The following is a 23,268-nucleotide window of genomic DNA, read 5'->3' as shown; positions in this document are numbered from 1 at the left end:
CACATTAGTTGTCGAGAAATTGGGTCTGAATTTTAAATAGAGATAAGTAAGAGTATTTCGAAAGGCTTTAAATGAGTGCATAATAATTGTGTTGCAATTTCTGGATGGATATTTATAGTTTTTTTTGGTAGTGTCCCAGCTTCCAGTTCAAGCTTTTAAAGACTCTCTCTTCATAACATTTAAGAAAAGCAGACCATATCTTATGGTTTTCTCATTTTTGTGATGTTTGTGTTTTTTTTCTTTGTTTGTTTATTCACTTAAAGCTAAAGACATCAAAATTTACATTGACATAAGGGGGGGGGGGCACAACAAAATGTGGGTTGCATGTCTTAAAAATGAAAAAAATTTCAGCATAAAATAGCAGTTATTATGTAAAATGGATATCTGGCCCTAGAAGTATAACAGACAATTCCTGTTGCAAATGAAGTATATATCTGCCTCCTTTTACTGCTTTTGATATTGAGTATTCTAGTTGACTGCCTGATCTGGTCTTATTATATGGATCTTTTCATAGCCCCTTTAGGTTGATTTTGTAACTATTTTCTTATATTATAAATCAAACTCAATATCCATTTTCAAACATTGTCATATAGATTGAAATTTTGAGAAAATTTATGAGAAGTAACTTTTCATGGGCACAATATGTCCCTGGTATAACTATTTTGCATGTTGAAACTTAATAGCATTTTGCACAGAGGTTGTAGGGAAAATTTAATGTTATAACCGTTTGTAGCTTTTTACATTTAATTTATTCAAATATTCCTCTTTTGCTTTGTGCATTCCAAATTCATTTTTTTTCTTCATATTTAATGAAACATTGCATGTTCCAACATATACAATATGCCCATGGTATGCATTCCATCAATCCCTCCACCCAACCTTCTTCATTTTGGTGTGAGTTATCCCCCATAGCCCACCTTTCAGACTCTACTTCTTACAAACATGGCTTTTCTTCCAGTGGTAGAACTGAGTACCAGACGCTTGAAGAGAGCAAGCGGCGAGCAAAAATTGAACGCACATTTTCTAGGTGAGCAGCTTGCTGTAATATTGTCCCTTCTGCTGGAATGCTACTAAGTTTTGCTGATTTCTGTAGATGTCTAAGACTTGTAGATAATCCTGCTAATTCATGTAGGAACCATGGCAACCTTGTGCTGCTGCATTGCTTGGATGTAGAATGTAAACACAGTCCTCATTTGTACAGTCAATGATTTAATTGTTCAAATTGCAAGTTACACAGAATCTGAATCATACAATAAAAAGATGGGTGTAAATTTATTAGTAATGTAGTTAACTGCCTCAGCATTGAGATTCTAATGTAATTATACACAAAAATCAGAAGTTTTTCCTCATATTTCTATATTTAATTGTGGGCAAGTGGCATAACATTAGTTGATCAGCAAGATTTTCAACTCGTCATAAGCTGCTGGGCAAATTAACATACCATCATCCACCACAGTTGTGGTATAGCAGTTCAATGTTGTTAAGACAGTGTTAAGCTTTAAGACTGTTTATTCTGTCATTTAAATAGGGATAGCAGCTGTACTAACATCTCTGAGGCACAGAAAATATTCACAACAGTTGCTTGTAAATGTTGGCTCTATGATTTAATTTCCTAATTTTCAAAAGTCTTTACTAAACTGATAGGCAGCTTGTAATGGACACATTTCTGTTGCACACTTTGCACAGTACATTTGCACCCAATTTTTAACAACAGTCTAATTGACTTTGTTTGCGTGTTGTAATTGTTAATGTCCACATAACATATAGAGCCCTGTTTAAAAATCCTTGAAATAAATGCAAGATCCTGCAAACATTGATTGCTATTAGAAAATGATCAATGTTGTCTTAACTGTCGAGCCTTTGTTAACTGACCATAGCAGTTGCTTTGGTGTTTTTGTCTGTCTGCCTGTCCATCCATATGTCTGTACAAACTTTAGATTAATCTCAGTGGTGAAGGTTTTAGTTTTGCTGACTGAGAGGCAGGTGTGACAAAAAGCTGATCATATGTATATAAAGAAAATCAATTTTCAAAATGGGACATTAGTTAATTAGTGATGCTGTCAATACAAGGGACACGAAAGCACCCCAGTGGCTAAGACTTACTGAAATGTAATGAGAAGTAAATACTTGTGTGGATATTCTTAACATGGGTTGTTGGAACTTGCTGTATATTTAATGAAATAAACTGCTCTACAATTTGCCAAAATTAAAGTCTACTTTTATATTAGATAAAGAATTAAGTTATTGAAAAGAATAATATTCAGTTGCTCTTGGGTGACAAGTGCTGTCAATTTGATGTAAAATGAAATTTTTGATGTAACAAAAGTCAGCTTCCCCCTCCAATTTCATTTATTTTTGGTTGTAATGTCAATTTTCAGCTTGCTTTGCAATTAGCTGAATAAAAATTGTTAATTCATTAGAAAGATAACACATTATTGGTAGGAAAGTTCCATGAATGATGTTTTTAAAATTTGTGATAAATAAACTGTCATAAAGGACAGGATTGGCTGTACCATTTCTCTGTGTTTACATGCAGTCACCATATTTACCTAAGTGTATCTCACCTAAGTTTGAATAGTCTTGTCCCAGATCTGTTGCTTACTGCATCAACAGAGGAAAGTCTACATTGTTTCTTTTAAGAAAGAGTGTACCATATTTACTTATAAGTCGGATCCAGCTATGAACAATATGGACCTTATGTGCCATTGCATACTGCACTGGCAGGTCATCGTCAGTTTTGTTTTTGTACTATTGCTTTGTCCTAACAAGCTGCATAGACCCAGGTCTGCTTTTACATTATGCAGTGGTATGTCTGGATCTATGATGTTTGGGTTAGACTTATATATGAGTACAGAAATTGACCTTAATATCTGGCTCATCACCATAAGTTTGTAATGATTTTTAAAAGTAAAAACTAATTTTCTGACAATAATTACTATTTGAAAGCTGACAAAAATAAAACATTTAAATTGGAATTTAAAGTAAGGAATGTTTATGCATACTTGTAAAAACAGGTGTTTGAACCGATGACTGATACTGAAAATTGTTTCGATTACTTGTAATATCATGTGGATTACTTAATTTGTTGTTGTTGTTGTGGGCTTTAACGCCATTTTTCAGCATAAGATAGGCTATACATGGCAGCCAGTATTAATGATGGAGGAAGAACACGGGGAAAATCGGGGAATAACCACCGATCCACGAGAAGCTACTGGCAAGCTTTCTCACATACCCACATTGGCCAAACCCGAGACTCAAACCCATGCAGACAGAGGTGAGATGGTAGTGATCTGTAACAGTGAGTGCTTTAGACCACTTGGCCACTCGGAGCCCCCTTAACTTGTTGTCAGTAGGCATCAATAAAAACAACTGACATGCTTAATAACTCGGGATTACTCAGTGTGATAAACCCTGAAGACCTAATGAAGGCAATTCATATTGCAAATAAAGCGGATCAACCTGTGTCATATAAAGTTTTAAATTTTACCATATTACAGTAAATAAAACGGGGTAAATATTTATTGCTAAAAATTGGTCAACATCTGCTGCATGCAAGTATTTTTGCAAGTTCTTCTTGTGTCCCTTCTATTTGATGGCAGATTTCTCTTTCATTACCATATTTTGGATTTGATCAGATAGGTGTTTCTACCTAGAGTACTTTTATATCCCTGAGCCTAAGTGAGTTTGCCCATTTACTTGTTTAGGGCAATCATCATTATATTTGGAATTATGGTGTCTAGGTCATTTAAAACATTTTGAATGAAGATACGGAGTACCTTTCAGATAATATGAATAGATATAAATCATTTTGATGATGTTATTTTTGTAATTGACAGTATTTATATTTTGAAATGTGAACAGTATTAGAACGAGCTCCCATTGATCAGTTGACATAGTTATTATAGTCTGGGTAACATTTGTTGATAAGTTATTAGTGAAGATTGAGGCTTCTTGGGCTTTATTAAACTGTTTTTGCTTGGGTATTATGCAGGGGTTTTGTTGGTTTTAAAGGCATTTTCAATATATGTTTGGGTATGTCCAGCAAAGAAAATGGGACCTATATTCCATTCCCAAAGATGCAACCGACCTGGTTTGGTATGCTTGTGAGTTGCATCCACCATCCTTGGACGAGTTCAGTTCTCCAATAGCCACGGCCCATTTAATCAGCTGATTTTACTATTATTTTGCCAAGTCTGATTAAGCCCTGTCATATATTCCATGGGTCATGAACTTGCCTGGAGTTTACAGAATTGAAGTACAATAATTATATCATTGAATTATATCACTGGGGTTAGTGCACACTTATTACCAGTGGCAGTAAAAGTACACAGTGGGCAAGCCAACATAATTTAAAGACAAAAACACCAGAAATGCAACCTGAATTATTTATCTGTAAAAGAAAAACATTCAGAATATTAACATGAAAATCTACTTTATTGACAGCAAGGATATAACACAAACATGCAGGGCACAGATGCACAATAAAGATATTATTTTCCAGACAAAAATATTTCTGAAAATTTTACTTTTCATTAGTATACTTAGCAAAAGTAAACATTTTATGTCCAGATATTTAGGTCAAAGATGGTATGCATGGTATATCCTGAACTGTTGGCATATTACCATATTTTACCACGTAATATTTGACGCAAGTTGCACAATAACAAAGATCTTGATCTGCAATACCATAATGCACCTGCAGAGCAGGGTCTTTGTTGTTCCTTCTACCGATTACTCATAACAAACAGCGTTGATCCACATCTACTGTCACATTATGCAGTGGTAGATCTGGGTCTGTGCAGTTTGCAGTTGGACTAGACTTATGAGCGAGTACATATGATATGCATTGGCAGATCTGGGACAACTGTTTACAGTTTTGGGTGTGTTATACATGGGAAATTATGGTTTCCAATGTGCAATGCTTTCAGCAGTTCTTATACTTTCTTCAGCATTGGCAGGTTCTGACAATGGAATGTGCTTGATCTTAAAAAAAAGAAATGACATTCATGAAGGATGAAGCAACCTGGGAATTAGTTCATTAGTGTCCAGTCATGGACATGTTTTACTGCTAAAAATGGCAAGATCATATACTTGTATAAATTATTTAGTGCCCAGTCATGGACATGTTTTACTGCTAAAAATGGCAAGATAAATCATATATTTTTATGAATTATTTAGTGTCCAGTCATGGACATGTTTTACTGCTAAAAATGGCAAGATAAATCATATACTCGTATGAATTATTTAGTGTCCAGTCATGGACATGTTTTACTGCTAAAAATGGCAAGATAAATCATATACTCGTATGAATTATTTAGTGTCCAGTCATGGACATGTTTTACTGTTAAAAATGGCAAGATAAATCATATACTCGTATGAATTATTTAGTGTCCAGTCATGGACATGTTTTACTGCTAAAAATGGCAAGATAAATCATATACTTGTATGAATTATTTAGAGCCCAGTCATGGACATGTTTTACTGCTAAAAATGGCAAGATAAATCATATACTCATATGAATTACTTAGTGCCCAGTCATGGACATGTTTTACATTTAATGATAGCAAGATAAGTAATATATTTCCTTGAATTAAAAATAACAAATAACAAAAAGCATATATTCAAATGTTCTGTTTCACAGTGCAACTGCAGATCGTAGTCTGTGTAATTTATTTTATGAGCTCCCGTTTTATAATGCTTTTCTTGAAAACCATGAAAGTGATTCATCTTATAATTGAGGAAGGTGTGTCCCAACAAAGCTGTGTTAATAGAACCATATTTACTTGCATGTAAGTCCGATCATAGTGCAGACTGCATAGACCCAGATCTGCTGTTGCATAATGTGCCAACACATCTGGGTCTATGCAGTTAGGAGTAATCAGTAAGTCAAAAATATAGACCCTGATCTGCTGGCACATTATCTGTGTTGTTTTCAATTGGACTGAATAGCTAGTATGCAGCAAACAGAAATGGCAAGGTAGTATAATAACTGAAATCACAACATTAGTGATTCTCATTAGCAAAGAACTAAACTTTATTGAAAAAAACAGCAGTGATATAGTAGAATTTAGATATCTGAATGTAATCCTTGATCAGAGGGGCAGTATTATACTCGGGTGCTTTATAGTGAGGAACTATGTCTGCACTTTAAGAGGCTGCAGTATATTGGTATTCTGTAGTGAGGAACCATGTGTGAATTATAAGAGAGGCAGCAATAAAGTGGTATTTCATAGTGAGGGACCATACATGCATTATAAGAGGAACAACAGTATACAGAGGGGCTTTATAGTGAGAGACCATGTCTGCAATATATGAGGAGAAAGCAGTATACTGTGGGCTTCATAGTGAGAGACCATAGATGAGTGGCAGTAGCATACGGAAAGACTTTATAATGAGATACCATGCATGTATTGTATGAAGCATACCAGTATATAGAGGGGCTAAATAGTGAGGGACCATATATGCATCATATGAGTGGCAATAGTATACTAAAAGAACTTTATAGTAAAGAACCAAACATGCATTATATGAGTGGCAATATGACAATGAAGAATTTTGTGGCGAGAGGCCATATGTATGACAATATTAAACTAAAAGAACTTTATAATGAGTGACCATATGTGCATTAAATGGCAGTAGTGTAATGAAGGGCTTTATAGCAAGTGAAAATGGATGCATTATATGAGGGGCAGCACTGTACCAGGTCTTTGTAGTGAGGGGCCAAATATGCATTACATGAGTGGTAGCAGTACACTGATGGACTTTGTAGTGAGGGACCATACATGCATTACATGGTAGCAGTACACTGATGGACTTTGTAGTGAGGGGCCAAATATGCATTACATGGTAGCAGTACACTGATGGACTTTGTAGGGAGGGGCCAAATATGCATTACATGAGTGGTAGCAGTACACTGATGGACTTTGTAGTGAGGGACCATACATGCATTACATGGTAGCAGTACACTGATGGACTTTGTGGTGAGGGGCCAAATATGCATTACATGGTAGCAGTACACTGATGGACTTTGTAGGGAGGGGCCAAATATGCATTACATGGTAGCAGTACACTGATGGACTTTGTAGGGAGGGGCCAAATATGCATTACATGGTAGTAGTACACTGATGGACTTTGTAGTGAGGGGCCAAACATGCATTCATAGTGGTAGCAGTACACTGATGGACTTTGTAGAGAGGGGCCAAACATGCATTACATGAGTGGTAGCAGTACACTGATGGACTTTGTAGTGAGGGACCATACATGCATTATAAGAAGGGCAACAGTATACCAAAGGACCACTGTTGTTTAGATTTTTGAGTGAACAGGATACACCTTGATACATCTTGGGTATATCAAGTAAGGACAAATCTGGGTCTTTGATTTTCCAGCTGGGTGTATGTTTTACAGAGATATATACCTCATTTTGATCTTATTACAGTGTAGGTTTCTGTAAATAATTCTTGAAAAAGAGACTTATCAAAATTCATACTAAAAAATACATTGAATTAATAATACAATTTTAATAACCTTCTGACATTGAAGTAAGCAAGCCAAGTAACTGGACTCAGAATCCTTTTTTATGTGCTCACATGTGACAACAGGAAAGTCTATTGATTTTTTTTTGTAGTGTGAAAATCGATTTGTGGATGTCTGTTCATCCCAGTTGAGATTATTTGCAAGATTACACAAGAGCTTTGTTTTTACAAAGTGAAGTATAATGTAAAGGACTGAATTCCATTAATACACAAGCTAATTACTGTATAAGAGAATCTAAGCCTTAATGTTCGCCCAGATGGTATATTTTAGTTGCCTTGTTGTTTTCCAGATGGTATATTTTAGTTGCCTTGTTGTTCTCCAGATGGTATATTTTAGTTGCCTTAGTGTTCTCCAGATGGTATATTTTAGTTGCCTTGTTGTTTTCCAGATGGTATATTTTAGTTGCCTTGTTGTTCTCCAGATGGTATATTTTAGTTGCCTTAGTGTTCTCCAGATGGTATATTTTAGTTGCCTTAGTGTTTTCCAGATGGTATATTTTAGTTGCCTTGTTGTTCTCCAGATGGTGTATTTTAGTTACCTTGTTGTTCTCCAGATGATATATTTTAGATGCCTTGTTCTCCAGATGGTATATTTTAGTTGCCTTGTTCTCCAGATGGTATATTTTGGTTGCCTTGTTGTTCTCCAGATGGTATATTTTAGTTGCCGTGTTGTTCTCCAGATGGTATATTTTAGTTGCCTTGTTTTCTCCAGATGGTATATTTTAGTTGCCTTGTTCTCCAGATGGTGTATTTTAGTTGCATTGTTGTTCTCCAGATGGTGTATTTTAGTTGCATTGTTGTTCTCCAGATGGTATATTTTAGTTGCCTTGTTGTTCTCCAGATGGTATATTTTAGTTGCCTTGTTCTCCAGATGGTATATTTTAGTTGCCTTGTTTGTCCTTCAGATGGTATATTTTAGTTGCCTTATTGTTTTACAGATGGTGCATTTTAGTTGCCACCTTGTTCTCCAGATGGTATATTTAGGTTGCCTTGTTCTCCAGATGGTGTATTTTAGTTGCCTTGTTCTCCAAATGGCTTATTTTAGTTGCCTTGTTTGTTCTCTAGATGATGTAATTTTATATTTGTAATGTATATTTTAGTTGCCTTGTTTTCCAGATATGTATTTTAGTTGCCTTGTTGTTCTTCAAATGGTATATTTTAGTTGCCTTGTTTGTCCTTCAGATGGTTATTTTAGTTGCCTTGCTCTCCAGATAGTATATTTTAGTTGCCTTGTTTTCCAGATGGTGTATTTTAGTTGCCTTGTTGTTCTCCAAATGGTATATTTTAGTTGCCTTGTTTGTCCTTCAGATGGTATATTTTACTTGCCTTGTTCTCCAGATGGTATATTTTAGTTGCCTTGTTCTCAAGATGGTGTATTTTAGTTGCCTTGTTGTTCTCCAAATGGCTTATTTTAGTTGCCTTGTTTGTTCTCTAAATGATGTCATTTTATATTTGTAATGTATATTTTAGTTGCCTTGTTTGTCCTTCAGATGGTGTATTTGAGTTGCCTTGTTGTCCTTCAGATGGTATATTTTAGTTGCCTTGTTCTCCAGATGGTGTATTTTAGTTGCCTTGTTGTTCTCCAAATGGCTTATTTTAGTTGCCTTGTTTGTTCTCTAAATGATGTCATTTTATATTTGTAATGTATATTTTAGTTGCCTTGTTTGTCCTTCAGATGGTGTATTTGAGTTGCCTTGTTGTCCTTCAGATGGTGTATTTTAGTTGCCAGTTGGCTTGGTTTTTATCATATCACTGCAACTGCTTCATTTAGATATAATTAATTTCCCTTTTGGCTGGATTACAAAGCAGATGGGATTGGCATTGTGATGATGTCTGTCTGTCCATCAGTCTGTCTGGCATTAACATTAATGCTAGGGTTAACATTCAGGTCATTTTCTCATCTGTTGGGCACTAACACTAAGGCTAAGGTTAGCATTCAGGTCATTTTCTCATCTGTTATCTGTCTGGCACTAACACTAAGGCTAGGGATAGCATTTAGGTCATTTTCTCATCTGTTATCTGTCTGGCATTATTACTAAGGCTAGGGTTAACATTTAGTTCATTTTCTCACCTTTTGCTTCTGGAATCACATAGAATGGTATATAAATGTCTCTTGCAATGCACATCAGTGTTCAATGAAAACCATATCATTTGGACCAATGTGGCATGGTATGATATTGAGCCATATTGCATTTTCTTGTTGATTTATCATATAAAGAATGGATTTTGTGGAACATGTCTTCATTAATTTACGGGCCCTTTGTTTATGCAGAATTTTTATCTGATTGGAATGTAAAATAACACAAAATATTGTCACACTAGGAATGCAGAGTCTGTACATGAGCTAAGACATATCAAGTAAATCATAAACAGTCTGAAATCTGAAATAGAGGTGCTAAATTCATCATGCGTTTAGTAGATTTAAATGCAAAATTTCCAAGATGTTAATTTCTTCTATTGATGGTATTACACCAGAGAATTAACAGATAAATTTCCAGGTTGTTGATCTTTCAGCTTCATTTCGCATCAGTGTGCTTTTATTCCAGGTTCCATGTGTGTTGTCAAGCTGTGACCTCCTGTATTATGCTCCCTATTAGCTGATTCCATGCTTGCTTTTTTTGTTGCATGTATTTGTAGAGCTCAAGCAACATATATTCAGATAGATCTTCAAAATGTGCATTTTCAGGATGTGTGTATATATGAGAGAGTGAGATATTTAGTACTTTCCATATTTACCCTGATGTACAACACCCACCAATATCTGTCATTGTACAGTGTTTTAGCTGACCAGGGTAAAATGCTGTTTGCTTGTAATTATAAAAATGAACACTTTAGACTGATTTGTTGGTGCATGATGCAGTGACAGATCTGGGTCTATGCAGTTTCCAGTTGACCTGACTTCTAAGCAAGTAAATATAGTACATAACATACACCATGATCTGTCTTTCCATTACAGGATTTCAGATATGGTCATGTATTTTTTTTGTAGTGTGGTGTCAGTTATTGATGGGTAAATACAGTACTGTAGTGTAATGCAAGCTAATGCATGTTAATATTACTGAAATGGAGATCGGCTTTTATCATCCTCATTTGTTTGCATGTTATTACCCTTGTTGCTCATTTTCTTCATTTCCTTTGTGTCCATACATCGAGCATCATTTCACCTATCCATTTGCTTGCTGCCTTGTCCATTTTTCTGGCCATCACTTGTTGAATCATGTTTAAATCTTATGGTACTGCCTTTGGTTCCATTTCAGACATCTATTTTCTTAACAAATTTCTCTACTTCATGAAGAAAGTTGTTTCTTCTTTAATACTTTCATATTGCTTGTAATGTTACATGTGCGTATATTTTTTTGTCATAATTTATTTAATTTAATTATCATGAAAACAAGAGAATCAAAACAGTTATTGGGAAGCTGCTTTTAAATTGATGTATGTATCAGTAGTGTGATACGGAATGCTGTTGAAAAGGAATCTGCAGCAACATTATATTATAGTAAATATTTACTACTATTATTATTGTTACTATTATTTTTATTATTGTTGTCTCATATCCTAAAAACTTCACAGAAAATTATTATTATTATTATTGTTGTTGTTGTTAATGCTTTTGTTTATTGAAACATTATTATTGTTGTTATTGTTGTTCATCTTATTGTAGTTTGTTGACACATTATTATTATTATTGTTGTTGTTGTTGTTGTTGTTGTTTCATAAGATGGCAACTTTAACAAACTTATTATCATATTGTTGTTATCATTTTGGTCCAATAAGCTGGCAACTTAAAGAAAAGTATTTTTAATGTTATCATTGCATTTATAAACTGAAGCATCAGCCCAGAAATAATTATTATTATTATTGTTGTTGCTGTTGTTTTCTGATTGTGGGTATCAATACTTTTAGCTATTCAAGGACTCCAGACCATGAGGACAAATGAAAAGAACATCAAAGAAAATGCCAAAGACTATTTGTAACAGTGATATTTCTTTGATCTATGAAGTCTCCTGCAGATATGTTTGCATAGTAATATGTATGGTCATTTTATACACATAATATATGCTGGTAAATGTAACTGCGGTCTTTCTTGGTATCTTTATTCTCCTTTTTCTCCTTCTTTTTATCTTATGTGGTCTGGCTATAGTATATATCGGGAAATGTAGGACATGTTACATTCATACAGATTTATTATTCTCGAAATTGTATCTCTTTTGTAATTTTTTACACTTGGCAGTACAGTTTGTCTAATTGCTTTATTTCCATGATTTAATTTTGTGTGATTCTTTATATGATTTGCAGAGGTTGCATAAATTCAACTCCAGAAATTTTTTCCCTGTGTTGGTATTTCTGTCTTTTCATACAGTTGTTTTTCATGATTCTTAATAATTATTTGTATAATGATGAGTTAAACCGAATGTTTGCGAGTACTGTTGTTGGACAAAAATGGAGACCATTACAACATTATTGCCTTTTTTAATTTCATTTTATCTGGAAAACATTTATATTGTGAAGTCAGTATTCTTTGTGGGGTGCCAATTTTTATGTATTTTGTGTTTGCTTCAAAGTACAGATTAAAGGACATAAGGTATAAATCAGTGTTGACATTTCTACATGTTGATATAATTTTCGTTATTGAAAACTACAGCTCTTGGCTATTATTACCATGTGCTTTGATGTAATGTAATTCTGGATATAAGTACTGCTACTGACCCATGACCAAAATTAAAACATTGTATTTGAATTGGTTTATCAAATTATGACAGGATAGGTTGAAAGAAAACAACATGCAACATTGAATCGTACACTGATATCTTTATTTCCTTTTAAGAGCATTATTTGATAAAAATTTTATCATTCCTGCTATTCTGCAGTTTGGAACATGACACAGTTTTTGCCATAACATGGTTTGTATTTTATTGCTACTCTCACTGTGTTACAGTGATCCTTAATTCTTTCAGTAGTTATGGTCCTGTATCACAGGTATTTAATGTTGTGAGGGGTTATGGCCCTGTATCACAGGTATTTAATGTTGTGAGGGGTTATGGCCCTGTATCACAGGTATGTAACACTGAGGGGTTATGGCCCTGTATCACAGGTATGTAACACTGAGTGGTTATGACCCTGTATCACAGGTATTTAACACCATGAGGGGTTAGGACTCTGTATCACAGGTACTTAATGCTGTGAATAGTTAAAGATCCTTATTGCAGGTATGTTACACTCTGAGTGGTTATGACCTTGTATCACATGTATGTAACACCATGAGTGGTTATGACCTTGTATCACAGGTTTTTAATGCTGTGAGGTGTTAGGACTCTGTATCACAGGTACTTAATGGTGTGAGAGGTTTTGGCCCTGTATCACAGGTACTTAACTCTGCGAGTGGTTATGACCCTGTATTACAGGTATTTAATGCTGTATGGGGTTAGGGGCCCAGAGCGGCCAAGTGGTCTAAAGCGCTTAGCATTATGTATCACTGCCATCTCACCTCTGACTGCACGAGATCAATTCTCAGGTGCAGCCAATGTGGGTACACAAGAAAGCATGCCCCAACTACCACATTTTAATGAGAGAAAGATTTGTATTATCATATTTAAAGCTGAGTTATGGAGGTTTCTTTTTAAACTTGGTTTTGAATATTCTTTACCAGAAAAACCCATATTTATTGTTATCAATTTCTGTTGCATCATGGACAAGTAATGGCGTTTAAAGTATGACTTATACAAAAAATTGTGCAGGTATTAAATGCCCCTGATAAGTATGTAGAAATGATGTATGGCTAGAACAAAGGCCATGCAAATATTTCAATGCATAACTGCAATCTGCTTATTTTCCAACTATTTCCAAGTTTTATATTATATAAACCACATTAAGATAATATTTACATCAAAAATTCATATTTTAAGTAAAAGATATAGACATTAGCTGAAAACAAACTGACAGTTTTTGTTCTTTTAATAGTACAAGGAGAGCCCAAATCTTCAAATGTAACTTCTTATCTCCTAACATAATAGAATTTCACTATGTTCTATTTCATATCTGCGACCGCTCCGGTGGCCTACTGGTTAGAGCATCCGCCTCTGATGCGAAAGGTCATGGGTTCGATCCCCAGCCAAGTCATACCAAAGACTTACAAAAATGGTACTAACAACTGCCTCGCTTGGCGTTCAGCATTAAGATGTTAGTGTTAGGACTGGTCGGTCTGGTGTCAGGATAATGTGACTGGGTGGGACATTATGCTACATTTCTGCAGCATGAGGCCCCAGTGCTGAACATTACTATAAACTGCAATGGCCAAGTGGTCTAAAGCGCTGACCGTTCCAGATCACTGCCATCTCACCTCTGTCTGTGTGGGTTCGAGTCCAAGGCTCGGCTAGCGTGGGTATGTGGGAAAGCCTGCCAGTAGCTTCTCGTGGGTCGGTGGTTCTTCCCTGGGTTTTCCAGGGTTCTTCCTCCACCAGTTATACTGGCCGCCATGTATAGCCTATCTTGTGCTGAAAAATGGGGTTAAACCCTAGAACACCAACAACAACAACTGTAAACTGCCACACTGCAGACATCGTAGTGATATGACTGAAAAATTATTAAAGCTTCATTAAAAATCCAAATCACACATTTTATATCTGCTGCTCTTTTTTCTCTATAATGAATCTAGAAGGTGAAGATTTAATGAAGATATGTGTTTGCATTTCAGATTTCTGTACCCAGTGAAATCCATCAAAAGTCTGCACTTAACAGAAATATAACTTATTTATAATAAGACATGCAACTGTATATAGCATGTCACATGATGCACCAACAGGTCAGGGTTGACTCTGTTGCAGTCATGCAAGGAAACCAGTCAACCCATTCGGAATACCTTCTACAAGTATGTCAAAGGGGCTGGATACATTCATGGTCTTATATACTGAATGCAGCTATTTCTTCTGGCCTATTCAGACTGGTTGTCACGGTAGACTGGAGGGGTCCCGAGTGGTCTAAAGTGCTCTCCGTTACGGATCACTGCCGTCTCACCTCTGTGTGGGTTCGAGTCTCGGATTCGGCTTATGTGGGTATGTGAGAAAGCTTGCCAGTAGCTTCTCGTGGGTTGGTGGTTCTTTTCTAGAGTTTTCCGGGGTTCTTCCTCCACCATTAATACTGGTCGCCATGTATAGCCTATTGTGTGCTGAAATATGGCATTAAACCCTACAACATCAACAACAACAACAAACTGGTCTGTACAGGCTGGTTGTCACATTAGATGATGAATATATGTTATTTACATATGCCAACGAAACCATTGGAAGATAACGAACAGGTGCATTGCAGTGTTACTTGTGACATCATGACATGAAACAGTTATATGTTAGATTTCTAATATCATAGGGTTTTACCTTTATTCTCATTATTAAACATTACTTGCTTTAACATTCATGTCCTTTATCATTAAATATTGTTGTGGTGGTCATTTAGGACAATCCTATTTTTGCAGTATATTTGCTCGGTATGAATGCCTTATAGGCTGTTAAGGTAGCCACATTTGCATGAAATTTACACATATCCCTTCCTGTCGGTCACATTTGAGGTGGATTTCAGCCACTGCAGACAACACTGGGGTGTTATGAATGAGGGAAAACCCTGATCTGTTGGTGTACATGTGGATCTGTATCGTGTGTATTTGATGCAGTCATAAGCAAACTCAGTAATAACTGTACAGTCTCCTCCATAAACATTAATAGTAATTTTTCATGGGTTCATGTCTTGCAGAATTATTACAGCACTCCCTTATTATAACACTGTCAATGGTAGGCACGGTGTGTATAACTTTATAGTGTGACTACTTTGTAAAGAAGTACACTAGATGATCTCACTACTCCATAATAAAATAGGATTCATTGCTATACCTGCCTTATAACAGGAAGTGTTATAATGAATGGCATAATAGAGATGGAGTATTATTACTATTTTCCTTTCAGTTAGATTCTTTTTATGTTGTAAAAATTAAGAAGTGATGTTAACAGGGCGGGTTTTTTTTTTGTGAGAATGAAATTAATCCACTGGCACTTTAGTATGTGTCTGAGTAATGTTAACTGTACTGTTTTTTGTTTTATTCAAACAAAAACCGTAGTACCACTTGAAAATATTTTTAGTAAATGTTGAGTCATATCTATACAAATTTTGTCATCATGAGAGCAAATGATTGCAGTTATAAAAATATTTTAAATATGTTCATCTGATACGAGCATTTAATTTACATACATCTCAAGTAACAAACCTTTTTTTACATATTGAGAAGCCTATACTTGCACTTACCTTTAATGCAGTTTATTTCATATATTCTATAATCTTGATTAGTCTTGGAATTCTCTAAGTGTGTTACATTTGGCAGGTGTTATCGTATATGTTCATCGTATCAAACCCTGAAAACTATATCCAGTGTAAAGTTAGTGACATGATTTTGCCAAAGGAAAAAACCTTTCAGAAGTCCAATTATTCTTTTTCAGGTCACCTAGTAAAAGGTACGCAAGGCGGACAGTGGGTGGACACACAAGGAATGTGATTCTTGAAGAGAAAAACATTATTGATGGGTACAGAAATATACCCAAATCACAAACTTTTGCTGGTACAACCCAGAATAATTCGGCACATCATTCATTTCATCGTTACGATGGTGTCAATCATAATCACCGTGCCACTCTTCCTCATGATTATAAGATGGGCACATCAGAGGCATCAATTCATTCAGAGAAATCAGACGAGTAAGTAGTAATTTTTTTCTTTTTGCCAAAGGATAAACTAGTATCAGTACCATTTTAGAAAAAAGACGTTGGATGTGTCCAGGTGAATGAAAAGTCTGAATTGTTGTTGGATAGGTTGTTGAGACTTTTGTTGTATTTGTAGAACACAGATTGGAAGAACATTAATGTCTATGTTTGCACATAAGTCGGATTGAGCTGCAAACAGTATAGACCATGAGAGAGCAGATCAGGGTATCTTGAGTTGTCCTAACAAACAACATGGACTCTGTGATGGGAGACAAGGGTCTGTACTGTTTGTAGAACTTACTAGTCCTGACAAACTTCGAATCTGCTGGCACAGGATGTGATGTATCAGTGTTGATTACATTTATATGCCAGTATATATGGTAATGAACATAAAGTCAAATTGGTTTTGATCGACTTAAACTAAGCATGTGGTATGAATTTTATGGGGGCCTGCAGCATGAACTGACATGAAAATATAAAAGATGGCTCGGTCCATGCATCCCTCCACAAAAACCCCCTACTGCTGTCTCCAGATCCCCCCTTGCTTCAAAGTTTATGACACCTTTGATTTTGTGTCAGTTGTTTGACAGACATAAACAAAGTTTATCACTGGGTTTCTTTCAGCCTTTGATTAGGACTAAATTGGACTGTCAGTGTTTTGACATAATAATATAAACAAATAATAAAATATAAGGTGAACTGGTTGCCAGAGACCATAATGCCATAAGTATGTCATCAGACTGCATAATTTGTTTTTTGCCCTTTCCAGCAGCTATGGCAAATAGCTTGATAAATTTGTTCAGGTGCTTTGTTAATGTCTTGAAAATTATGTGTCTTCTACATCATTTGATTTTTTCACCTGAAATGTTTACAAACTACTCTATATACCTTAGTATAAGTCAACTGCACACATAGACCCTGATATGCCATCGCATAATACATTAGCTGATCATCCTCTTTGTTGTTTGCTTTACTCAATATTCTTATTGATTTGCACAGACCTGGATATGCCATCATATTATACAACACAGATTTGGATCTATGCAGTTGGCAGTTGCATCCAACCTGTATGTGTGTGTAGAGGTTCTGCTGGTGGTGTTGTTGTGAGGTTGTACCTTACAAGGTGTCCACTTTATTTGGCTGTCATTATCTAGAGGGTGATCACCCTTGGTATTGTTGCTCCGATCAAGTAAATTTTAAAATAAAGTGTGAAATTATAGATGGAATAAATAGAGATCTGGGCAGATATATAGAACAGAATGACACGAGCCCGTTAATCAATGACATAAACAATTGGGATAATACATTACATTAGGAAAATACACTTCTCTTTTGAAATAAATCTTTCACTGAATTTCAAACACAAATATATTTATATAAATAGTCTATCTGTTTTAAATGATAGAATTGGTTCATCATATAATCGAGTGAACAATCGAAGTCATTGCCTTGTACAACTTCATAACCTGCTTATTCTGGTCCACTCAAACTTCACTGTGGTGGTTCCTCTAGGTCCTTTCCCTTTTTCCCTTTTCTGACCTCCCTACTGTCCCGCCTCTTTTTCGGCCCTCAAACTTTGTGTGGTAGGTGGATATGTAAGTAGATACTTCAGTGGATACGTCCGTGGATAAGTCCGTGGAGCTATTTCCCCTTTCAAAATAAACAGAAGCAACCTAAATATTCTGTCAGTTGTCCTACTGGGAACAGATCATTACTCCCCTCTCGTTATGTCAGATATTGTTCTATTGGAATTCGAACAGACCGAAGGCTGTCTGGTCAAGCTAAACATGGCAGACCATATACAAACCTAGTTTCACAAGATTAATGTACTTTCTAATGTCTATTTCATCACTGATTCCCATTAACATTACACGAGACATAGCGGTTTCGTTCTCGTCTCAATTACACAAATGAATGAATGAAATTCATTACATATATTAACTACGTTATTTCCAGTGAATACACACATTCACGTCTTTATCATACATGAAATCATCTAAGATAGGTGAATTCAAACAGAATCTCGTAACTCATATCACCTAAAGTAATGCAGGAAATTCCTATAACAATAAAGACTACAAAGTCAGATAGGTGAACTCACAGTTATACTCATATCGAGAATATTGGTCTATGGATTTAAACAAATAAATTCATGCAGATATAAACAATTAAATTCAAGCAAATCATTATATTGGTATCAACAGACTACATGAAATTGATGCAGATACCTTGAGCTTTCAAGCTTTGTTCACTTCTCCTGCCAAAATTGTGTCCGTTTACTTTCCAGACATCCAGTCCCTTTGACCAATGTTTTATGTGAGAATTTCTTCCAAATTCAGTATCGTGGTCCCTTATATTTTCACTCTTGCAGGAAAGTTGCAAACTGACTAGATTTCTTTCGATGAGGACAATTTAACCCCAAGGAATTTTTGTGTGGGAACCACACCTCTTATTTAGCATAACCAATCAGGATTAAATATATTTACTGCCTTTTGTAACTAGGCACCAAAATTGCAGTCAGCATGACTTACAGAATTCCAAACCACAGATCTGGAAAATTTCAAATCTGACAGTTCCGATATAAAATCAAAGGTACCCTTCCCTTTTTAAGTTGTCTAATGGTTAAGTAAATGAAGGCTTAATTAAGAATCACTTCCTCTCCCAACACAGACATTAGAAGTCATTGCAGTATAGCAATTTAATAAGCACCTGTCCCCTTAAATCTAATTAATTGTTGGCCCAAATTAATTTGTTCTTCATAGATCAACAAGAATTTGCATCCTTACAGTGTGTATATACAGAATAACTTGTACCTATAAAGCTTCTACAAAGAGATGCAAGGAGTTTCTTGACTTCATAAGCTGGAAGTTTCTACTGTTATATTCAGGGAGTTCCTTGTCCTCATAAGCATACGTTTCTACCATTATATGCAAGGAGTTTAATGACTTCTTAAGCAGAAGGTTTATACTGTTATATGCAAGGAGTACCTTAATGTTGTAAGCTGCAAGGAGGCCTTATTTTTCATGCATGTTAACTCAGTATTTTTATTCTTCTTATTCTTTATTTTCTATTACACAGCTATGGATTTAATTAAGAATCAATACCCTTTTATCTTCTACTTCCTAACTGACCTTCAGCAAATCTTCAAACTTGACTGCCCCCAGCCTTTCTGACCCTACTTGTCTGATCTCTTATTATGCCCCACCATTACTTCTTAATTAGCTTGGGTCTGGGGCACCATGACCACCATTAACTTGGGTCTGTGACCCTGTAAAATATGTTCACCAATGGGACACCTTGTTATGAATAATAATTTTGGATTTTAAACCTGTCAGACTTAAAGCCACATTGAGTAACATATATACCCACTTATAGGTCAGATTAAAGTGCAGACTGCATAATGTGCCAGCACATCTGGGTGTATGCAGGTTTGTTAGGATTAATTGATAGAAAAGAAACATAGACCCTAATTGCCAGCACATTATGTGACAGCACATCATGGCCAACCATATATACTTGCTTATAAGACTAGTCCCACTGTAAATTGCACAGACCTAAATCTGCTGTCCTATAATGCACCACAGATCTGGGTTTGTTAGGAGTAATCAGTTGAACAAACAGCATGGACCCTGATCTGCAGGTTCATTATGTAATGGCGGATCAGACTCTTTGTTGTTTGCAGTTGTATCCAACTTATAAGCAGGTATATATGGCACCTATACTTCCAGAATGAAATATGAATCACCCTGGTTTCAAGAATGCAACAGTCTTGTCAGTGGCATCAAGTATTGACATAAGTGGGATAGGTCACTACTACCATAAGGTTTAGGTAGTAGATTATCAGTGTTAGGTGGTGTATTGGAAAGGGGATGAGATGTAAAAGGTGAATTGAATCTAATTTGCAAATCCACCTTGAAAACCTTCTTTTAAGTTCAGTCAATCTATTACGTAGCATAATTATAAAAGTATGTCCTGTTTGAGTTGAATAGTCTTGTGAGTACTTTAGTGTTGTTTACTCAGTCTTAATAATTATCCATATGCAGGTGTCTTTTTGCATGAAGTGACAGTTTTGTGACTTTTTGATTTGCTTTGTTGCTTTACAGCACAGCAACACAAGTAGGTTATTTAGTGCTGGGGCATTTGGAGTAAGGTGCCCTGCCCAATAAGTGTGAATTGTATCAGTTATTGGGATGAATTGCAAAGCAATTCCGTCTAATAGGTAGATGATATCTGTCCCAAAAATGTTTGTCCATCCATTGACCTGTCTGCCCAGAATCAACACTGTGGTTAGGTTTTGTGTTTAGGTTATTTTCTCAGGTACATTGTTTGTAGAGTCAAATGACATGGTAAGTAAATATATAAGGAGTGCTACAGCCATCAGTGAAAATATGTCTGTGTGACCTATATTTCATTATTTTGAATGAAACCATTTTACCTTTGGTACTTTTAATAGAGAATATTTCATAATTCCTGTTTTTTAGTGCTTGATTTAGAAATTGAAATAGAAACACAAAGGAAAAGTTATTTTGATAACAACAGGTATGCAATTATTTTAAATGAAGTTTTCTTTTTAGCAATCAAGGTTGCCTGAATTTGAAGGTAAATAACTCCTTTATAAACTGATGACCAGTAATATGTGCAAGTAGACAGTGCCATGTTTCTACACTTTTCACTATTCCGTAGTGCAGATGATTGAAACTTCAATAACTGTTTACTCAGGGGGGTAATCCTTGTGTGGTTCATGAGATAAGGAAATGTCAATAATTTGAGGGATGATACACTTAGGTAGTAGATATAAAGGGCATATTAAAATGTTAATTTAAGGCATTTGACATATTGAATTTTGTTCTTTTATTGTCTCTAGAAATAAATTCCTCACCAGAGTAACAAACATGGTGTGGTGAAGTTGACCTGGTTATTGCAGTAATATCTTGAGTCATTTCTTCCTTTCTCAACATGTTTGCCAAGGAATTCACCAGGTGTATGGGTTAATACCTTGAAAATGGACTAAACACCCATCATCTTGCAGTAGGGTGTGGAACGTATAGCTCACTTGATTTTATTATTGCAGTATTAAATTAAGAAATAATAGTAGAAAGGTTAAGATTAAAAGCAATGTAAAAATATATTATTGGGTTCCATGTAAAAAAGACTGATATTAAATATTTATTATGACTAATGAGTTTACTTTGCACTTAAAATTGTGGAATATGTGTTTTTGAAAGTAAGTCTGTTTAATAGTCTATATAAACCACTGTGATGACATACTGTTTGAAATGACAGGCTGCATAGACTTATCTCTTAATACACATACAGTGGGAACCAAACACGTAGACCATAAGTGATACTGCAAGTTACCAAGGAACCCAAAAAAATTAAGAAGGATGCTATCCCTGCTGGACACTGAAAAAAACAGATTTGGGATGTAACCATGCTGTTTAATGGCCGAATACTTGTTTATAGTTGTATTGAAAATTGTTGTCAATAAAGCGCTTTTTCTAATGAAGTTGTTCACTTTTTTTGTATAATTATATTTATTTTCAAGTTATCCAGCCACTGAGCTAAGTTTTTAACAACCATCACATATCTGTGAAAATATTGGTTATTACATTATTGCTTTTGTTGTTGTTGATTCAGAACAAAACAAGATAATGTTTTTTTTAAAACAAATGGAGACATTTGCTTCTTCAAACATCTTTCACCTTTTGAATTAGATTTTTTTGTTTTAGTAAAATAATGATGCCATGATTTCATTGCAAGTATTAGTGAGACTTTTCATCCCTGAGGAAATCTTTCGGTGCCAAATCAGTAACTAAGTTCACTACAGACTCTTGAACTTTCTTCTCCATAATGAAATGGATCAGTGTTACAAAGTTTTTATTTCACCAGGTACTCATTTCACTTGGTTACCTTGATCTGTTTGATCACATTTGTAAAGGAGTATACTAATTTAAGGTAGTTTAATTATATTTCTTACCAAATAATATTTATAACTGTGTTTGATGAATAGGTGAAGTGAGTTGACCTGACACATAACAATGCTAGCTCGTACACAGGTAGATTTATACGACTTTTAACTTTTCTTTGACCACTTTGTTGGCCTAGTGGTTAGAATGTTTGCCTCGGATGTGAGAGGTGGTGGGTTCGATCCCCGGCCAAGTCATTACAAAGACTCCTAAAAATGGTATTAACAGCTGCCTCACTAGGCGCTCAGCATTAAGAGGGTAGTGTTAGGACTGGCCAGCCTGGTGTCAGGATAATGTGACTGGGTTGTACATCATGCTACATTTCTGCGGCATGGCGCCCCAGTGCTAGACATCACTTTAAACTGCCACACTGCAGACATCATAGCGATATGACTGAAAAATTGTTAAAGCTATTATAAAAATCTATATCACACACACACTTTTCTTTTATTCCATCCCTTTTATTTCGTACAAAAGATGTAATTAATATGATATTACAAAGCAGGTCTGCTTTTAATTGAATGTAACAGTAAAACAGTACTTCCAGAAGTTGGAGATAAAACAATGTCAGCACTTAGAGTTCTCACCTAGATGCTTATGATGGTAGATTGACATTTTGTACTTTTTGAATACAAGAGGGAATATTTCATTTTTGATGATTATACTGAAACCAAATTAAAGAGAGAATAAAATCAAATTTCAAATGACAAAACTGGTTTAATTGATATTCATGTATTAAAGTGTTCCCACTGTTATGTATTAGTGACAGTTTCATTCATCAAATTTCCGTTGATTTTTGTTATTTACAGCGTACTGAGAATAATAGATTGAAGTAGCAGATTTTGTATCGGACCCCTGTGATATCAACTGTTTACCATTTTGTTTTGCTTTGTTTTGTGATTATTTGCACAAAATATATAAACAGTTACATAATTCTCCTTCCCAGTTTAAAGCAAAACATTGCACATTAAGAAAAAAAATCATGGCTTGTTGGATTTCATCTCCTTTTTAATGGGATGTGCC

General features: G+C 35.3%; 1 protein-coding gene across 5 annotated transcripts in view; it reads left to right on the top strand.

Annotated features, from left to right (window-relative positions):
- The window catches only part of LOC149776022 (tyrosine-protein phosphatase non-receptor type 4-like), a 284,029-nt gene that overhangs the window by 101,456 nt on the left and 159,305 nt on the right, over positions 1–23,268 (top strand). For 3 of the 5 annotated variants that reach the window (XM_089941773.1, XM_089941770.1, XM_089941769.1), the window contains 2 exons: positions 959–1,027; positions 16,019–16,273. In XM_089941773.1, the coding sequence (XP_089797899.1) occupies positions 959–1,027; positions 16,019–16,273 (324 nt within the window). The remainder of the gene's footprint in view (positions 1–958; positions 1,028–16,018; positions 16,274–23,268) is intronic. The other 2 variants (XM_089941772.1, XM_089941771.1) reach the window with 1 other exon arrangement.

Source organism: Sinohyriopsis cumingii, chromosome 18 (genome assembly GCF_028554795.1).
Source record: "Sinohyriopsis cumingii isolate HCF-2022 chromosome 18, ASM2855479v2, whole genome shotgun sequence".
In the NCBI taxonomy this organism is placed as follows: domain Eukaryota; kingdom Metazoa; phylum Mollusca; class Bivalvia; order Unionida; family Unionidae; genus Sinohyriopsis; species Sinohyriopsis cumingii.
Note: the sequence above shows the minus strand (reverse complement) of the source record. Positions and strands in the feature narration are given on the sequence as shown.